This window comes from Centruroides vittatus, unplaced genomic scaffold (assembly GCF_030686945.1).
Source record: "Centruroides vittatus isolate TY-2023 unplaced genomic scaffold, ASM3068694v2 contig_941, whole genome shotgun sequence".
NCBI lineage: Eukaryota > Metazoa > Arthropoda > Arachnida > Scorpiones > Buthidae > Centruroides > Centruroides vittatus.
Genome location: NW_027122625.1, coordinates 2,159,454 through 2,178,242, shown reverse-complemented (window position 1 = coordinate 2,178,242; position 18,789 = coordinate 2,159,454). Strand labels below are relative to the sequence as shown.

Here is an 18,789-nt window from a genome sequence, read left to right as displayed (position 1 = left end):
CAGTCAAACAGAAATGCCATCAATTTTGTAATTTTGCTAATTGTATACAGCTTGTCCAAAAGTAAAGTATTAGCTGGTGCTGATCAATGATACAATATTTAGACTAGTAAAAATTGTTAGTTACTGAATAAAGTTATAATTGCCTAATTGTCATTAATCTCTATTGTTTTCCAATACAGTAAGATTCCAATATTTTACTATAATAGTAAAATATATGCTATGTTTTGCTGTTTGCTTATAAACTCCTTGAAGCAATTTGCACCATTTTTTCACTTATACACATATGAGAGATACTTGTGTTGCCAGATCCAATGCTACAAAACTGGCACAAAATTTTTGAATTGTCAAATTATGTAAAAAAATAACAAAATAGAGGAGTTTACACTTTTCATTTACAATAGATAAATAAATATTTATGTAGGCCTATATAAATATTAATAATTTTTATTTTTTATTTGAAATTATTTATTTTCTATATCAATTTCTATTTAAATTCTATATCTTATTTTTTTTTCTTTATCTTAAAATTTCATATTGTTTAAAACTAGTGATGGGACAAATTTTGGTATCGTCCCGTCACTATTTAAAACTTCAGTTTCTTCGCTTGTAACTCCAGTAATTGTGAACTATTTCTCTACCATGTCAGATCTTCTATTAATACATACTGATAAATAAATAAATTCATGGATTCTATTTATTGGCAGTTAATGGAAGAAGAGAAAAAGCCCGTCAAATTTCTTCCCATGTGACAGCCAATTTGTTTCGTTGTTTGCAATCACCATTACTGTGTAGGCCCTGTATTAAGTGTGCCCTCTGGCTCGCAACTGCAACATGTTACTGTTATATATCTATTGGTTTGACTTATCAAGTTGAGTCTTTTTATATATATACAGTAGACCCCCCCTATAACACAGTTTCCTACAACACGGCGAAAAAATTGCGATCGGTTTCGTATAACACAGTAAAACGTCATCAAACTCGTGTCGCGACAAGATTGGTCGAATCTGGACTAGCAGCCAAACTACTTGCCGCCGTCCAGCGCCATGCGTATATATGGAGAGTTTAGGTGGGAAAGTATTGATAAATTTTTATACAGTTTTTGTGAAAACAACATTTACAGTATTATTCAATGGCCATAAAAACTATATTTCTATTAATGACGTCTCCAAAGTTCAGCGAATTCTTCGCAGAAAGAATAACTTATCAGGAAACACATCTGCCGTTCGATGAGTTGCTCTGCGATGAAACCAAGCTTAGGCAATGGCGTCTTCGAACGGTGCACACTTGGTAAGTAATCCAACAATTTTTTGTTTATAGCATAATTTATATGGATTATTCCCAAAAAATTAGACGGGATTTGGAAATATTGAGTCAAATTATTCTAGAATCAATTAATTTTATGGAAGAAAACCTTTCAAACAGCCGTAGCCCCTAAACTGCACACGTGCTGAGCTGTGATTGGCTCATATATTTGAGGGACTCGCACAACACGGATTCATGTAACACAGAATGTATCTACCATGTTATAGGGGGGTCTACTGTACTTGCAGTCAACAATGAAAGAAGAGAAAACATCCACCAGCTGAGGATGATTTTGCGACAACTATTACCATGCAGTCAAGCATGCCTCCTGGCTGTTTCTTGACACATTTCTGCAATCTGCCACAGTTCTAACACAAAAGAGAAAATGAGAAATTGGTGGCGGATAGATTAGGTTAAGTATTCGACAAGATGAACCTATCACCTAACATGTCGAGAAGTGATTTACGTCGTGGTTGCACAAAAGAAGGCGCACTTGCATGGTAATGGTGGTCATAAACAATCATCCACTGGCTTGTGCAAAGAAACTTGACAAGCTTTTTCCTTCTTCCATTTTTGACTGCTGAAAAGAACAACAAATTTGTGCTTAACTCTAATCTATCAGTATGTATTAGTAAAAAGTCTGCAGTTGGAGGGAATTAATGTACAGTACAACTACCTTAGTTGTTTTTGCCTTAAAGAAAGTGAGGAGCTGCAAAAAAAAAGTGACTTTAGGCTTGAGATCACACTGTTTTCTTACTTTTTAACCTTATCCTTAGGAAATGATAACAGATGTGATTGCAAAACTTGAATTTGTGGATCTTTAACATCACTGTGTATCTTCAAATATGTTTCCAGATGTTTTTTGGCATTTTCTAAATATAGTAACTGTGGTTTAGCACTCTTGTAGTCCATTTCTGGTTCTTGATAGAATTTAATACTGGTCATGGCAGCTCTAATATAATCCTACAACAAAATGATCAAAGTTATTTAAATGAAATATTTAATTTTCTGCACACAAAAATACTGACCTGCATAAATAATTGTAGATCATAAAGAAGGTAATATAATTCGTTTTTCTCCAAGTAATGGCAAGTATTCAAAAGATACTTAGGAAATCGTTTTAAATCTGAATTAGAAATGATATTTTTTAATTTTGAAAGTAACCCTAATTTAGCACAGGGCAAAAATAAATTTTCTATAAAGATTTCGGGATCACATTGCTGTAATTAAAATAAAATATACCGATTTACTAAAATACTAGTTAAAAAATTTAAATAGTATTTAATGTACAGTACATACTTCTTTACAAATATAATTGATGGCCTCTTTCAGCATATTATGTCTTTGATAAAAATTAACAAAAGATTGATGATTACCATAGTGTGTTAAATAATACAGACATTCTTTTAAAATTTCATTGTTAAATTTATCCTTCTTCAATACTACCTAGATTGAAATGCCAAATTTTATTTTAAATATGTAATTTAAATTAATATGTTAGCAACAGACTTACTTGATTTATTTCTCCATTTTGAATACTCTTCAATGAGTTTATTGATTTTAAAATAGCCAAATTCTGTTGACAAAAGTAAAATTACTTAATGTTACTTTTCTATTCAAAATAGTTTTGAATTATGATATATACCAACCTTTTCTGTAGGAGGAGTTTTTGAATTTTCCAAAATACTTATTATTTCTTTCAATAGTGCATTCTCACTTTGACTTTGGTTACGTTCATTTGGTCTCTGTAATTACAAATATTTATATATTTATTTTAGATTATAAGAGAAATTTTATTTTATTTAAACTCTTACTTTAAGACAGTGAGAGAATTTTTCTCTAGCAGCAGCCCAGTCTCCTACTTGTAAATAAATTTTACCCCACGTTGCCCATATTCCAAAAGTATCGATAGAATATTTTGTCGATATTTCTAGTGCTAATTTCATTTTTTCATTTGTTCTTAGAGTATCGCATAATTTTCTAAGAAATAGTATATTTTTAAAGATTAAATATTATCTCTAATCAAACCTTTTTCCATTAATAAAACACTTACCTTATGGCATCACAACTTGTTATACTATCTTTAGGTAAGAGGTGGACACAATTTTCATTAACTAATTGTTTGATTAGATCTAGGAAACTTAGATATGTATCAACATATTCGACACCTCCAGCGATACTGGTTTCAGAAAATTTGACTTTAGTGTTGAGTAACAGAGAATGAATCATACTGTGGAATAAAAATATGTTTTAATGTATATTCTGAAAATGAGATATTTTTTTCTTTAAAATAAATTCAGTAATATTTCACCTGATAATTAATCCATAATCAATTTCAGGATTTGGGTAACCTGCTCTTTTTGGTATTAACATGTTGAAAAGTTTGTTACACAAGCCAAGAATATAAAATGAGCATTTTTTTACATCTGACTGGAGTGATAATATGGATAAGCATAACGAAACACTTGGTGCCTACAGTGTTATATTTCATGATTAATTGTTTATATTATTATGAAACAGATCAATACATAAAATGGAATGATTTACTTGTTCATAATAAAATTCTTCTCGGACAATATTATTATGAATTTCGTTAACCGTCAATTTTTCGATTTCTGGTGGCGAGGTGAGACTTGTCTTTCGTTTTGCCGAACCTTCTTTCTGAACGTAAAATTGTTTCGGACTAGAAGAATGCCCTAAAATTCAATTTCATAAAAATCTTATAAAATGCCATTTATCACATTTGTAATTAATAATTTATAAGTGCAATTTTAAAAATATATACTGAAAAATTAATTACCTGACAAGTGAAATTTTAGCCTTTGTTCTAGTGAAGAACTTGATGACAGACTTCCAAAATTTCTAAAATTAAATGTATAAAAGTTTTGCTTTAAATTTAACATTTAAATATCTAAATTTAATAAATTATTATTATTATGTACCCAGAATATACTTGTTCAAAACATTCATCGCACACTCTAGTAGATGAATCATAACCTTCTACTGGAAATCTGTGCTGTGAGCATGTTTTACATACAACCCGACCGCAACGTCGACAATGATGTCGCCTGTTAAACTGAAATAAACAAATTCAAATTTAGTTTATTACATGATAATGCAATATTAATAATATATGTTTTCAAAAATTTACCATGCTAAATTGCTCATTTTGACAGATCATACACTTTCTGACTTGTTCATCTGGAACCCAATCTTCCTTCCTAGGTACACTTAATGGAATAGAAAATTTTTCCATTTGTATAGGCACATTTGATACTGATGAAGTCTCACTTCCAGATGGTATTTCTTAAGATTAAGAAATTTTTATATAATTTTTGATTCTTAGATTTATAGATTTTTTAAAATATGTATTAATATACTTAATCATTTTTTACCTACAAGATCTTCTACAATAAATATTTCCAAAGCTTTAGCTGCATAAGTTTCAAGTAAAATATTAATATTATCATGTGATAGAGGATCACTTGCAGTTTTGGAAGTGTGGTGTTCATAGATTAACTTCATAGCTTTTTCAGCATATTCAATCTATTCATTAAAAAAAGAATACTTGATATTTAAAAGCTTTTGCTCATTTAATTCCTTGTGCATAAAACTTACTTCCATATTCATTAATAACTGTTCCAAAAGAAGATGTGGATAATATGCAAGATGTTCGTACTGTTGCCTCTCTCTCTCTTTAATTAACTTTATAATCTGTCAAAAATACTTTACATTACATTTGTGAAGCAACAATAAAATGAAAGTAAAAATATTTTTGATAAATCTTGCCTTTAGTCCAATTGATAGTTTCTTAATTGATTCCATATCACTTTCATTTGTTAAATGTTTTGAATTTTCTATTATGTAATGAACGAAAAAAAGTTTATTCTCACACAGATTTGAACGTTTCAGCAATACATGGCATAACGATAATCCAATTTCTGGTGTTTCCATGGAATGCAAAATCTGAAGAAAATACTTTAAAATTATGATTTTTCTAAACAAAATATTCATAAGTTCCAATGTTTTATTGAAATAAAACATTGGAACGGTTCATAGCATCACAGTCTGATTCACAGTATTTGTTTAATCATCTGATAAATGAAAGAGTATGGTGTTATATCAAAAAGTTTACCTGTTCTGCTTCCAGCATTCTTGGTGGATTCTGTTCCAATAGCCAAGAAATATTCATTTCTACTAATTCCTATATTTAAAAAAATCCAGAGACTTATTGGTTATAAAAAATGATCAATCAATATGAAAATAATATAAAGTAACGATAAAAAAAGTATTTAAATTCAATCATTAATTTCCATTCATCCAATAACAACTATAATTATTTATTGTATTAATTTTAATTATCCTTAAAACAATTAAGATAACCTCTTGCACTTCTTTTGTTACTGGAAAAATCTTTTCCCACTCTTTGGCTAACTGATACTGACTCGCCATCCTAATGCTTTCTAATATCAACTTGGGATTCTCGTTTACTAATATAGCTACATCTTGCCAATTGTCGAAAGGCATCTTAGACTTGGTTTTCATAACTCGAGAGGCAGCTTGAATGACCTTTAAATAATCTAAGGCTTTAATAACAATTAAAATTTTATTGCATTATTAAATAATAACTTTATACCTTTTGACAGAATAATATTTCTTCATATTTTGTGTATACTTTTTTGTATAATTCAGTTTCCATTTTTATTCTTGCATCAGCAAGACATGCCTTCAGTATCTTAAGACAGATTTCGCCCGGCCAACAATACAAAGAAGGCAAAATACAATTTACTCTTCTCTTTACATTTCTTATCTGGAGCGCGTAACTCCATGGTTCTGCATAAGCACTGGATTCTAGTTTAAGTGATGAAAGATGACACAATATTATGTCTTTAAGGAGACTGTAATCATTGCACCAATTTGTTGTTTCTATGATGGTTAAATATTCTAATAATATTTGAAAATCCTCTTTTTCTAAACACGAACTAAGTAAACTCCAGACAATTTCTTTATTGAAGTGCGGACTGAGAGCTGATATAAACCACCGAATATTGTTATTAAAGACGTCTTCGTCAAAAGACTTTTTCCATAATTCTAGAGAATAGAACAGCAGTCTTTTTAGTGGAGTGTTGTGCATTAAATTTACCGCTTGTAATTTTTTACACTCGGAATCTTCGTTTATTAAAGGACTATTTTTATGATTCATAACTGCTAAGATGTCAGAAAGCATCCAGCATTTTGATTTCAAATAATTAATAATATGCGTTTGTTGACTTATCTTGTAATAATCAATTTTTTCATAATTTTTTACATCATTTCTTATTAAAGAACTTTTCGTAATAGATTCATACTCCAAAATTATTCCAAAATCATAGGAAAAAGGTTGAAACTCAACAGAAAATGAAAGAATCTTCTTTCCTGAAGAATCTGTTTTAAAAAAGTACTCAAATTAATTTAAAAATTTTATATTAATTGTACAGGGTCTTCTAAAAAGAATACTACCATTTTAAATTATTGTAATTATGTTTATAATATTCTGAAATTGTAATTATACATATTAAAACATTGGAAAACTGTCTGAGTTTCACATTTGTCCATTAAAATTTTTACTGCATGCACTTCATGTTGTATGACACACATCCAACTGATACTCAAATTCTTCCTACACTTGCTACAGCATATCCATTGTCACTTCTCGTGTTGCACAATGATGAATGATTTTCACTTTGTGAACTGCAAAACACAAAATGTCTTCGCTATTATGAAATTGTCATTTTTGTTTACAACACTTCCTAGAAGTAATAGACAATGAAATGTTTGAATGCAGATGGGAAATGAATCTTGGACGGTTAATCTATCTATTGGCATATGTTGTATACTTTCTCGGATAATAATTAACATAATTACAGTAATTAAAAATAGTAGAATTCATTTTGGAAGACCCTACTTTTCAGATTATTCATTTCTCAAATTATAACATAACATTTAACATTTAACAAAAAAATTTAACATTTTCAAATTTAAATTTTGTTTTCTTTAGATGTTTATTACATAAAAATAAATTACAATAAGTTGCATCTTTTAAACAAACTTTCAATCCATTATAGATTATTGCTTGCCAATCTGGGCTACAGCTGTCTTCCTTCTAGAAAAAATCTCTAAGAAACTTAACAAAATATATCTGACTTTAAATAAATTCTATAACTGCCCTTTACCAGTCATCTAAATGTTGTTAGTTCTAGATTAGGATTATCTCATTTAATGAACAGATTAAACATTTTGATCGATTAACGTACTATAAATATAGCAGAATCCTGTACAATCGGGGAATATGTTCCGCGTTTTCAGAAATTGTGTTATCAAGACGTTTTCAAATGATTTTATGCACATTTAAACCTAGTTTCTAGAACTTGAAGAAGAAAATGTATATACCTCTAGATGACAAAATTATAATTTTGTATCAGTAACAGTTGCAATTTTTTCATTGCATTATAGGGGAGTTCACTGTACTATAATGGTTATGTGTGGTCAGATTGGCTTCATTTAAGAGTTCCATTGCAAAATACTCACTAATCTGATGTTTTATATTTTTTTTGTATTCGTTTGGAGTTTTTATAGTTTTATTGTTAATGTGAGGAGGAGATCCATTGTCACAGACACTTCCTACTGTATGATAAATAAATCTAAATGCCAATAGCTTATAGGTTTTTAATTAATAGTATTTTAAATAATAATTTGTAATATGAATATCTGCTTCTTGCAGATTAAATCAGGAATAAATGGAGGGACTTACCTATATATTCACTGTATCCATATAACGAATCCAACTTTAATAATGAATCTAAATGGTTTTCTGTATCTCCTGTCATGTAAGACAATACTAATGTCAACAATCCTTCATTACTCGCTTGACTTAAATCCTCATTATCATAATTAACAAAATCTTGTGAATACCAATTAAGTAATTGTGGCAATATAACCTATAATAATAAAATTTTATCAATGTTATTCCATTAGGATACAAGAATTTTATTTATGAACATCTAATTAACATAACCCTTTGTTTCATTACAAAATAAGGAATTTAATCAGAAATAATCAGAAAATACAAAAGCTTAGAACAAAAATCTTATATAAAGTTTGATAGTTTTTGATGTAGAATCATAATATGCAATAAAAAATAGGAGTTTCCATGTAAGAAAAAGAAACTGATCCCGCTTTCACCAATTGTAGCATCATCTATGATGAAACCAACAGCCCCATCATATGGCTCTTTTGAAAACTTCATATGATGTGTATTTTTTGTTATTCTGGTGGATGGATTAAAATAAACCACTGCATATTTTTAACGTTTATATATAATATACAAGCCAGGCTGCAATTTTTTGTCACAATGTTCTCAATTTTAGTAGTGTCTTGCTCTTCTACATCATACTTTTCCTGTTAACAATAAAGTCATGCCAATCATCTATATAATTCCATTCAGGAGAAAACATCTGAATCGAAATAATATGACTTCTGGTCCAAACCAGACATTTGTATATAGTTAGTCAGAACCTCCTGTTTCTAAGCTTTTTGTATCCGGTCTCAACTTTCGTCTATCTAAATCTTTTCTTGAGATTAAGGACAGATAGCCAGATATAGATGCCAGTGGGAATTTATAGATCAGCAATTTTTGAAAATTGAAGCCCAACAAGCATTAAAGAATGCATTTATGTATTATTATGCATGCTTCTTTATTTTATAAACATATTTTTGAAAAACTTTTTTATCATATAATTCACAGAACTTGTTTAAATTAGCATATACAGTGGAGCACCATTTATATATTATATCTTTACACCTCTTTTTCACATATATATGTGGTCCGAAATGTTTGCCTCTTACATAATTTATTAAACAAACCAAAACTATAAGGAATTCTATTAATAAAGAATAAAAACACTATTAAAATTTAATTCTGTTTTTACCTTTTCATTTTCAATACTTGTTTCAACATGAAAATTGAGATAATCTCGCATTGCATTATCTAATTGGTCTTTAATAGTTTCAGAATAAAGAATCTGCAAAAAATTAAATTAAATTATTCTTTAATTAATTATGACTTAAAGTTAAGTCATAATTAAGTTTAATTAAATTAAAAAGGATGTAATTAGTTAAATGAAGCATAGATTTAGTAATTTTAAATTTATATTTCAAGAAATTCCTTTAATATGACAAAAATATCTGTAGTTTAGTTACTTAATTACAATCCTTATAATATATAATTCAAAATAAATTATAACGCATTGTCTCTTATACGTAATTTACATACATGCAACAAACTTTATACACAAGAATTTTCAATAAAATGGTAGCAATTTATGGATCTAACTTTAATTTCAATAAAAATAGTTTTTGCCTTTTATTAACTTATAAAAATCCACAAAATTTGGCATGGTAGTTATTGAGAAATTAGAGATTGGACTTAAAAATTGGCATTTAATGGATTTATCCTAAATTTTACTTAACTCTAGACACATCATTAGCTAGGGAAATGTGCTCTTCTTATCAAACTTATAAACGATTTTTATAAATAAGAAACTGGAAAGTTGATATATCAAGTATGAAGTTAACTTAATACTATAGGTTTCAAACCTAAAGATGCTAATATCAGGTGAATTAAAACAATCCATATTGAATTACACAAAATATTTCTTAACATAAAACTTTTTGGCCACAAAATATAAAGACACTGAATACATCTTACATACTTTTCCAACAATTAATTTTGATTAAAACTAAATGTTTTTGGCCTGATTGAAAAGCCTTCATCAGGTTTTTAGATATTTTTTAGAAAAAATAGAATCACTATTTAAGATGGAGTGCTGACTTAGTTTTAATTGATATAACTGACTAAGACTTGTCAGTTTTAATTAAAAAAATTAATTGCTGGAAAAAAGTGTATAAAATGTGTTAAGTGTCTTCATATACTTTGGTAGTTCCAGCTTCAACTATTATGGATACTTTTCGGCCACTTGAATTAAGTTACTTATTCATTTACACAATTTACATTTCAAGTTTTTGATTTTATGTACAGGTAAGCACCACTTAACAAGGATACAATCTGAGAAATATGTTAAGCAAATGTAACTGTACTGTACTTAAACTACAAATTTTTCAGTTCCATTATAATCTTATGGAACCTCTTGTATATATGGTCTATTCTGTTGTTAAGCAGTACATATGTGTAATTGAAAGTTAATATAAAAAAATTACCTGCAATTTTGGCGATGTCATGAATCCTTCACAAATAACAAACAACAAACGTGGTTCTATTCCAAAATCAGCAATGTCTGGTTGTTCAAAACAATCTACAAGAAGTAACAGCAACGTTGTTGTGAAATAAGATTAAGTTATAAACTATTAATAATAAATAACATGAAACACGAATATTACATTTACCAAATAAATGACTTAACGACAGAGCTGACGAAATGTGTGACGGAATAGAAAGACCTGCATGAAGGATATTATATCGAAGATCAAATAAACTGAAAAGAAAATCAATTATAAGTGTACATTTTAATCATTTTTCAAATATGAATTATAATTGTATACACTTATAAATACTAATCAAATCTTGTAATTAAACTTATTGTGATTTTACAGTGAATTTCAATGCCTTGTTTATCTGTTGGCTTATACAAAGAAATTGATAGGTTAAAAAGACAGTAAAGAGGAATGAGATTTGAACAAAGTTTAAACATCAAGAAGCCACTGAATTTGAATTTAAACAAATAGATGAGGCATTGAAAATAGAATTTGGAACAATGAGATGTGTGGTCTGTTCATATAACTTTCTGCATGCTTCTGCAAGAAATAGTTTTCAAAGTAGAGTACTCTTTGCTAACAATTGTTGAACTTTCAATCATAGATATCATTAAAACATTTACCTTTAAATCTATATATCAACATCCCGAAGCCCAATGTATTGATACTAATCCTAACAATCACCTCTAGTACCAAATTACTTAGTTTCTAATTATTAATTATAGCATAATAATAGCTTGATTAATTACAGCAATCATTTGGATTAGTACCTATAAATCATAGTAATTAAATTGATGGTTTTTAGATAATGAGTTATGATGCTCTTTTACAAACCAAAAAATTTATATGTGAAGGTAGTTGTGACCGGCTGAAAGTAAACCCCACCTTTCTTTATTCCGAAAATATTTCAGAAATGGTGGTTATTATGAGAAGTACGAATGACTCGCAACAGTGTGGTTTCATTGAATATTAGGAAATACTTCAATAAAACCTAACATCTTTCCAAAACAAAATTTATAGTAATAATTGGTGTTAACATTATTATTAAGACACTGCTATTACTTCTACAATGAGACACGTAATGCAGAAGGATACATTTTGCAGCATACGGCGATGATGTGGGAACTTTGTAACTTTATGCACAAAATGAAGAAGCAGTGAATGGACTGGATAGGAAGTATTTTTAAATGACAACACTTTAAATTAATCTGGAAATAATTAAAAAGTATTCATTTCATGACAGGCAACAAACCTGACTGTATCTAATTCTCCAACTTTATATGCATATATTTTTTGACAGATGAGTCGTTCTGTAATGTTTGATGATAATATTTGAATATGAGGTGACTGTTTTTCCGGCTGTACGTTAATAATCTGATTATTTCTCAATATATCAATACCCTATAAGATGAAAAATTTATTTTAAAAAATTAAAGATTAAAATTAACCATAATTATAATTAATTAAAATGTTTTCGTAATTACATTTTTGGATTGTATGGCATCGACTTCCGAAAATATCGCATGAAGCCACATGATATTGCACAAATTTCCAAAAAATGCTAATTTGTCTTCTTTAGTACTTAGTAAATTAAGATTTACATGGGCTATTTCACTTGTACTTGCCATCCAGTCTTTTATCTCTTGTTCTTTTATTAATGAAATAATATTAGACATTGTTATGACTCCTTGACAATTGGCTCTAGCACAGGTATCTAAAATAATTTCAAATTCTTTTTTAAAATACAGAAAATTATATTTAAAAGTAATGCAATAATTTTATAATCACCTTGAAATATATTCAAAATGTCTGAAAGTATTTCGCGAGCCGCAACATCAGGATGCCGCACAGAACTTGGCACATTTTCCAAAGCATTCAGTATAATGTAAGAGTCCATGTCACCTGTTTGAAAATAATTACATTTACAAATTTAATAAAATTTAAACAGATTTTAAAATTTACATTAAAGTTTCATACTTTGATATTCTAATATATTTTTCTTCGAAGTGGCTAATATATGAGGAAAACAATTCTGTGTAAGAAGATGGACTAAATTAATCTTCATTTCAGCAGCAAAGCTCTCTAATCTATAATTTACACATAAATGTATAATTTAATTATATTCTGAAAAATTCATCATATTCATATAATTCAAATAAAATTTGTATTTTAATTATAATATGTGGTAGATATAATTATAATAAAGGATCTTGCATAGTTAGATATATATGGTCTTTTTTTTTATAGGCAAAATTAACTTAAATTATATAATTAAAATAACTTTTTAATTTAGTTTAAACAGTAAAAACAAAAAATCTTATGTTTTCTTGATTTGCAAAATGCTGTCAAACGATCAAAGTTCGTTAATACTTACTTTGTTGGAGGAATACCGTTCTGCAACACCATTTTCGACAATATGTCTCTTGGACTTTCTTTGAGAACAGAAAAGTAACTTCTATTTGTATAACATGCTGAAAATATTAAATATTGTATTATAGATTAATGAATATAATGGAAATATGTGTACATTAAAAGCTACTTTATTGGAAAAAGTAACAAAAGAAATCAGTCTGACGTTTTACTTAAGTACAATTCTTAGAATCATCGCCGGGGACAATTAAATGTGGAAGTTCCAAATTCTGTAGATTTGAAGAACATTCCAAGCGTCCTCCAATCTCAAAGAAAGTGAAAGGTGAAGCTCTCTTTGAAACTGGAGCTTGTTGGCTTTGTAATGGATGTTTGGAATGTTTTGAATTGATAGAATTTGGAATTTCTGTGTTCAGCTGCCCCCAACAATGTGGCTAAGAAGCTCAAAAGTACTTGGATGAAATATCCAAATGGTTTCTTTTGCTAGTTTCTCCAATAAAATGGCTTTTAATGTAATACATTAATTCCGAAAAGTTCTTTTAAGTACACATTACCGAGTAAAAAAATGCTTTAATACATTATTTAAAATGTTTCATTGTCAAACTTCTTATGATAAATTTAAAACTAAACTTAGTTATATTATTAAACAAAATATGCAAAAGTTTCACAGCTGCAATATGATACAAATTAGCTTGAAGGTTAAAAAAAATTTCATAAATATACACTTTTAAAAATAAAATAAAAATAATGTATTTGTGATATTTTAATTCAACAAAGTTTTCATCCCCGAGAAGTTTTAACACCAATTTGTTTATTAGGATATAAAATAATGGAATTATTTATATAAAATTTCTTATGTTTCTGAAAATTTTAAATTTTCTAAATTCAACTGTATTTAAAATATATATATATATTCATTTTTGGCTCTTTTTGACTTATAAAAAGCCATATCGAGTATGGAAAAGGCCCTCTTATAGGGCCTTTCCCATACTCGATATGACTTTTTATAAATCAAAAAGAGGAGTGCCAAACATTTCAAGTATGGAAAATAAGAGGGCCTTTTCCATACTTGAAATGTTTGGCACTCCAACAGTGAAAGCAAGAAGCATTAAGGGACAAGGCCCGACACATCTAGGACAAACTGTCCATGGAAAGTTCTTAGAATTGCTTGTCTGCATTCAATTCCAATCCACCAGAGCACTAGGGTGGTATCTTACTGCCCTGGCCATACAGTTACCATGTTTGAAACATTAAAAAAGAACTAAAGCAGAACTTTATGTTTAAATTTATTATGTAAAAATAATATGGTGTGATTAAAATAAATTAAACAGGTTAAGTAATAAATACCTACCTATATTTTGGTCATAGTTCCTACAGTTTATTAAAGCATTCGTTACGTGTTGCACGTGATCGTACATTATCTTCAAAAAATTGAAGTATCTCTGCTTTTGCGCTAAAGAGTTATTTATTCGCAGAAACTTTAACTGAGAAGAACAAAGTTTTAATAATTTTTTAAATGACGCATGGACTTGATTCATTTCCACAAATTCTTTGTTTTGCATTTCTTCTGCATCATCTTGTTCCAATAACTCTTCTACTTCTTTAAGAATATAGGAAAAATTTTGCCAAGTTGATATCTGATCTCTGTACAGTTTATGATTGAACGATCCTAACGTGATAAAAAAACTGCACGACAAATCGATTTTCGGAACAAGGAAAGAAGGAAATACTAGAAATTCTGTTTTCTGAAAGTTCTCCATTTCTTGTAAAAGCAATTCTATCTTTTCGGCAGTTTTATTAATACCTTTAACTGAAGGAAGAAAATGCTTTTTCTTGTGTTCTTCAACAGGAAACAAAATGGAAGTCCGTAATTTCTTTCTCGAGGTCTGAAGCAGCATTCTTCTTATATCTAAATTAGTATTACTGGTATATGCAAAATCTGCAAAAACAATTGCATGCATCTCTTTACATTCGTCTAAGATATTGTGAATATTTTGACTTTCTTTAATATTAACAAATTCTGGAATATTAGGAAGCGAAGTAGAACTTAACATTTCATCAATAATCGAAGTCATCATAGTGGATTGTAAGCCTGCGTCGGCTGCATTTGCCAATCCGATTAAATTTTTAACTTCTACCATAGAAGATTTATTAGAATCTGTAACGACTCCTTTTACCATAAACATATTACTTTCTTTAATGACCATACTTTTCTTTTCTTTGCTTAAAGATTCGATTTTTTTAATACTCGAAACGTAATTTTCGGCAAAGTGTACTTCCAAAGCTTCGTTAGTGCCTTCTAGATTAAAAATCTACAAAAGAAAATAGCGGTATTAATGTAATATTAGAATCAACATTATACTTTTTAAAATAAATTTAAATACCTGTATAACTTGTTTTGCTTGAGTGTAATTCTGTTTCCATAAAGAATGACAAAGTAAGTCGGTAGGAGATGCAAGCATATAATGAATAAATCCCGATTCTGAAAATAATGATTTCTCTTTCTGGAAAGTGCTCCTATGCATCTTTCTTCTCGCTTTAATTTCATCTCTCCCACTACTACTCGATAAGTGTTCTAATAGTATAAAATTTATGCTCGTTTATCGAGTTTCAGATAATAAGTTAAAATTTTTAACTACACCTCACCTGTATCACTTGATCTGAATGAGTCTTGTTTCTGAAATATTGCAATTCTCACATTCCTGTTGAGAGTATCTCCACAAATACCCACTTCGCGTGGTACAATATCCGATGCAACCAATTCAAATCTCCACTGTGCTTCATTTATATACTTCAAAAGCTCCAATAATCGCTGTTTTACTGATGACTCTAATACCGATGTTTTGATAAATAACGATAAATTGGAGAAATTTTCGGTGGTACTTTCGTCAATATTTTCCTAAATTACAAAAAAGAAAGCATAATTATGAAATTAGACAGAAACAACATAACTACATTATGTTGTTTCTGTCTTCAGACATTTTCTAATTGACTGGCAATGTCTATTTTATCTCTAAACCAATAAATATACAAAAGAATAGCCAATTGGTTAGATCTTGTAAATATAACAAACCGATTTTCCATGCCTATAGGTGGGGAAAAATCAGCAATATATTCCGCAAAGTACATAAAAAATTCACTATTTTCAAAAGTCCTTATGGTGTCAGAAGCATTTTCTTTTAATTTTGACTTTTTATCTTTAATAATGATTACTACAGAGACACCAGTGTGTAGTTATTGTATCGGTACACTTACATTTAATTTACATTGACTGCTGTGCAGTGCACTTATAAGCCAAAACAAACAGGCAAGCATATGAGCATACTCTTATTTCCATGGGTAGAAGCTTCATTGATTGAGAATGGCAGATTATAGAATTGAAAACTTGGAATAAAACAATAACAAACAACAGAAAAAAGCTTTCAATGCAAAAATGTAACTTAAAATGATTCTTTTCAACAAAAATCAGAAATAAAATAAAGTTAACAACAAGAAAAGGGAAGAATATTATCATAACATCAGATAAAAGCATCTATTGTGCCACACAATAAGGGATATTTGCTCAAGCCACTCAAGTAGCTTCCCACATGTTAAAGGTTAATAAATGCTATTAAACTAAGTAACATATCAGTATTAAATTTAATATAAAAAAATTCTTACCACTTTATCATTAACACCAGTCTGTTTCTCAGCCATACTCCTATAAATTGCTGAATTGGCACTAAGATAAGCTTCCTTAAGCATAGCTAATATATCTCTAACAATAAGTTCATTACACAGGAAACCACTTTTAGAGATTCCGTGATAAAATTTTTTATTTTTAAGCAGGAAATTAGATTTCTGACTAGTCGACACTTTGCGTTTCGTAGACTGGATATTATTTTTTAATTGTTTATAAGTAGCACAAGAACTCATCTTATTTAATCCCAATATCTCATCATAGTGCTTAGATTCATATTGATCCTCCGTTTGTTTATCGTCGGCTACGTCGTCACACGAGTCAGAGTTTGTACCCTCTTGAAAATCATTAGATGTCACAAATAACAGAGAAAAGATATTTTCTAAGATCTCGACTCTGAAAGAAACTGGAAATATTTGCTCTAATTCAAGTTTTGTCTTTTGTAATCTTTCCGTCACAAAATGGGAGTAAGTAGCTTGAATTCCGTATTTACAGAAAAATTCTTTAATAGATAATTCATTATCACCAGTTTCTTGAAAAAATGTCTGATTTAATTTTGGCTTCTCTTCTTCAAAAGAATTAAGAATTTGAGGACTATTAAGCCTTTCATCTGGTGATCTGGAACATAGTTGTTCAAGTTCACAGCAGGAAACGATAGCATCCATAACATGCATTATTACCAGGTAGCCGTGAAACACCATGCTGTTACTTAAAAGCATTAAATTATCGGCATAATCTTTATTGGGCTTATCGTCTGTAAAAAAGAAAAATTTGTTTAAAAATTAAGTTAATTACAATTTATAATAGATACTGATTTATGAACTGAAAACTGTATCATCATTTCCTGTAAGTTAGTGTCGTAAACTAGTATATTTTTCTAAATTGTAACTGAACTGTAACTAAAATAGTCTTTTCAGATAAACCATACCAGTACAGCATCTTAGCAAGGTACTACTGCACAAAAATAATCAAAAATAAAATATAGCAGTCAAATATAGAACAAGTATCCCTCATATAACATGGTAGTTACATTCCAAAAAAGTACCGTGCTATGCAGACTAATGCACTAAACAATGTGGACTAATGCAAAGCATAGGGTTAGGTTCCAGAAGTTAACAAGAGTATTTAGTAATGAAAAAAATAACATAAATATGTTTATTAAAACAATCCATAGTTTATTTCCAATAAATAATTAATTAACAAATCATAATTAAAAGTATTGTACTGTGTGTTAATATTAATTATTGGAACAAAGTGACGACTAATACTTCACTTCATGCATTCCTTGTCAACATTATAACTCTAGAATGAGTTGTCCGATCTTGATGAAATTTTCTTGGACAACTCAATCATCACTCAAGGATGAACTGATTAAAATTTCAACTCTCAAAAATGATCCATTTTTGTAGAACTGGAGATAGGGATCAAAACAAAGATCACATTTTTCTACAAGAAATGGATCATTTTTGAGAGTTGAAATTTTAATCAGTTCATCCTTGAGTGATGATTGAGTTGTCCAAGAAAATTTCATCAAGATCGGACAACTCATTTTAGAGTTATAATGTTGACAAGGAATGCATGAAGTCAAGTGTTAGTCGCTTCCTGAATGCACGTGTAGAAGCGTCATCTAGTAGTCAGAAAATATGACAAGCATTAAAACGGTAATTTTGAAAGGTAAATGTTATCACTAACTAGATACACAACAAATATAAAGAATCTTTATAGAATAATAAGTTTAAGTTTTCCTTTTAAAACGTGGAGCAGCAGCAATCAATGTTGATGGCTTTACAATCCATTCTCTCCTTCGTCTTCCTATCGTTAGTACAAAATTTCGATCTCTAAATGGAGAAGCTGCACAGAGATTCCAGATTGAGATGAAATCCTCTGGATGCCCTCTTGCTTATATAGCATCTGAAAACACTTCAGATATTGCCCTGCCTTCGTCCAAAGATGACTCAGCTCTTGGTCTCTCCAAGTATTTGAATCTCAGTTAATGCCAGAATCATGCTGAGAGTCAACTTATGGGTAAAGGAGGTCTCATCAATGATTCACTAGAAACTATATGCTACATTATATATGCTCCTAATGCTAGCCCTCCAGCTCTTCCTCTGTTTATTTTAGTTGAATTTGAT

The 18,789-nt window shown here is 29.2% G+C and overlaps 1 protein-coding gene across 2 annotated transcripts in view; it reads right to left on the bottom strand.

The window, feature by feature from the left end:
• Sptz (Spastizin) overlaps window positions 1-18,789 on the bottom strand; it is a 44,684-nt gene that overhangs the window by 4,229 nt on the left and 21,666 nt on the right. Inside the window, exons 9-39 of one of the 2 annotated variants that reach the window (XM_067282130.1) lie at window positions 16,639-17,411; window positions 15,625-15,877; window positions 15,363-15,553; window positions 14,330-15,290; window positions 12,986-13,082; window positions 12,581-12,698; window positions 12,400-12,508; window positions 12,096-12,325; window positions 11,864-12,012; window positions 10,744-10,832; window positions 10,558-10,652; window positions 9,270-9,362; window positions 8,093-8,279; window positions 5,939-6,726; window positions 5,686-5,871; window positions 5,438-5,506; window positions 5,092-5,268; window positions 4,921-5,016; window positions 4,698-4,848; window positions 4,454-4,608; window positions 4,245-4,378; window positions 4,103-4,164; window positions 3,850-3,998; window positions 3,614-3,774; window positions 3,356-3,532; window positions 3,117-3,282; window positions 2,952-3,047; window positions 2,816-2,878; window positions 2,602-2,748; window positions 2,331-2,522; window positions 2,060-2,265 (exon numbers count right to left, since the gene is read on the bottom strand). In XM_067282130.1, coding sequence (XP_067138231.1) covers window positions 2,060-2,265; window positions 2,331-2,522; window positions 2,602-2,748; window positions 2,816-2,878; window positions 2,952-3,047; window positions 3,117-3,282; window positions 3,356-3,532; window positions 3,614-3,774; window positions 3,850-3,998; window positions 4,103-4,164; window positions 4,245-4,378; window positions 4,454-4,608; window positions 4,698-4,848; window positions 4,921-5,016; window positions 5,092-5,268; window positions 5,438-5,506; window positions 5,686-5,871; window positions 5,939-6,726; window positions 8,093-8,279; window positions 9,270-9,362; window positions 10,558-10,652; window positions 10,744-10,832; window positions 11,864-12,012; window positions 12,096-12,325; window positions 12,400-12,508; window positions 12,581-12,698; window positions 12,986-13,082; window positions 14,330-15,290; window positions 15,363-15,553; window positions 15,625-15,877; window positions 16,639-17,411 — 6,520 coding nt within the window. Of the gene's footprint in view, window positions 1-2,059; window positions 2,266-2,330; window positions 2,523-2,601; window positions 2,749-2,815; window positions 2,879-2,951; window positions 3,048-3,116; window positions 3,283-3,355; window positions 3,533-3,613; window positions 3,775-3,849; window positions 3,999-4,102; window positions 4,165-4,244; window positions 4,379-4,453; window positions 4,609-4,697; window positions 4,849-4,920; window positions 5,017-5,091; window positions 5,269-5,437; window positions 5,507-5,685; window positions 5,872-5,938; window positions 6,727-8,092; window positions 8,280-9,269; window positions 9,363-10,557; window positions 10,653-10,737; window positions 10,833-11,863; window positions 12,013-12,095; window positions 12,326-12,399; window positions 12,509-12,580; window positions 12,699-12,985; window positions 13,083-14,329; window positions 15,291-15,362; window positions 15,554-15,624; window positions 15,878-16,638; window positions 17,736-18,789 lie in introns of those variants that run through there. The other variant, XM_067282131.1, reaches the window with a different exon arrangement.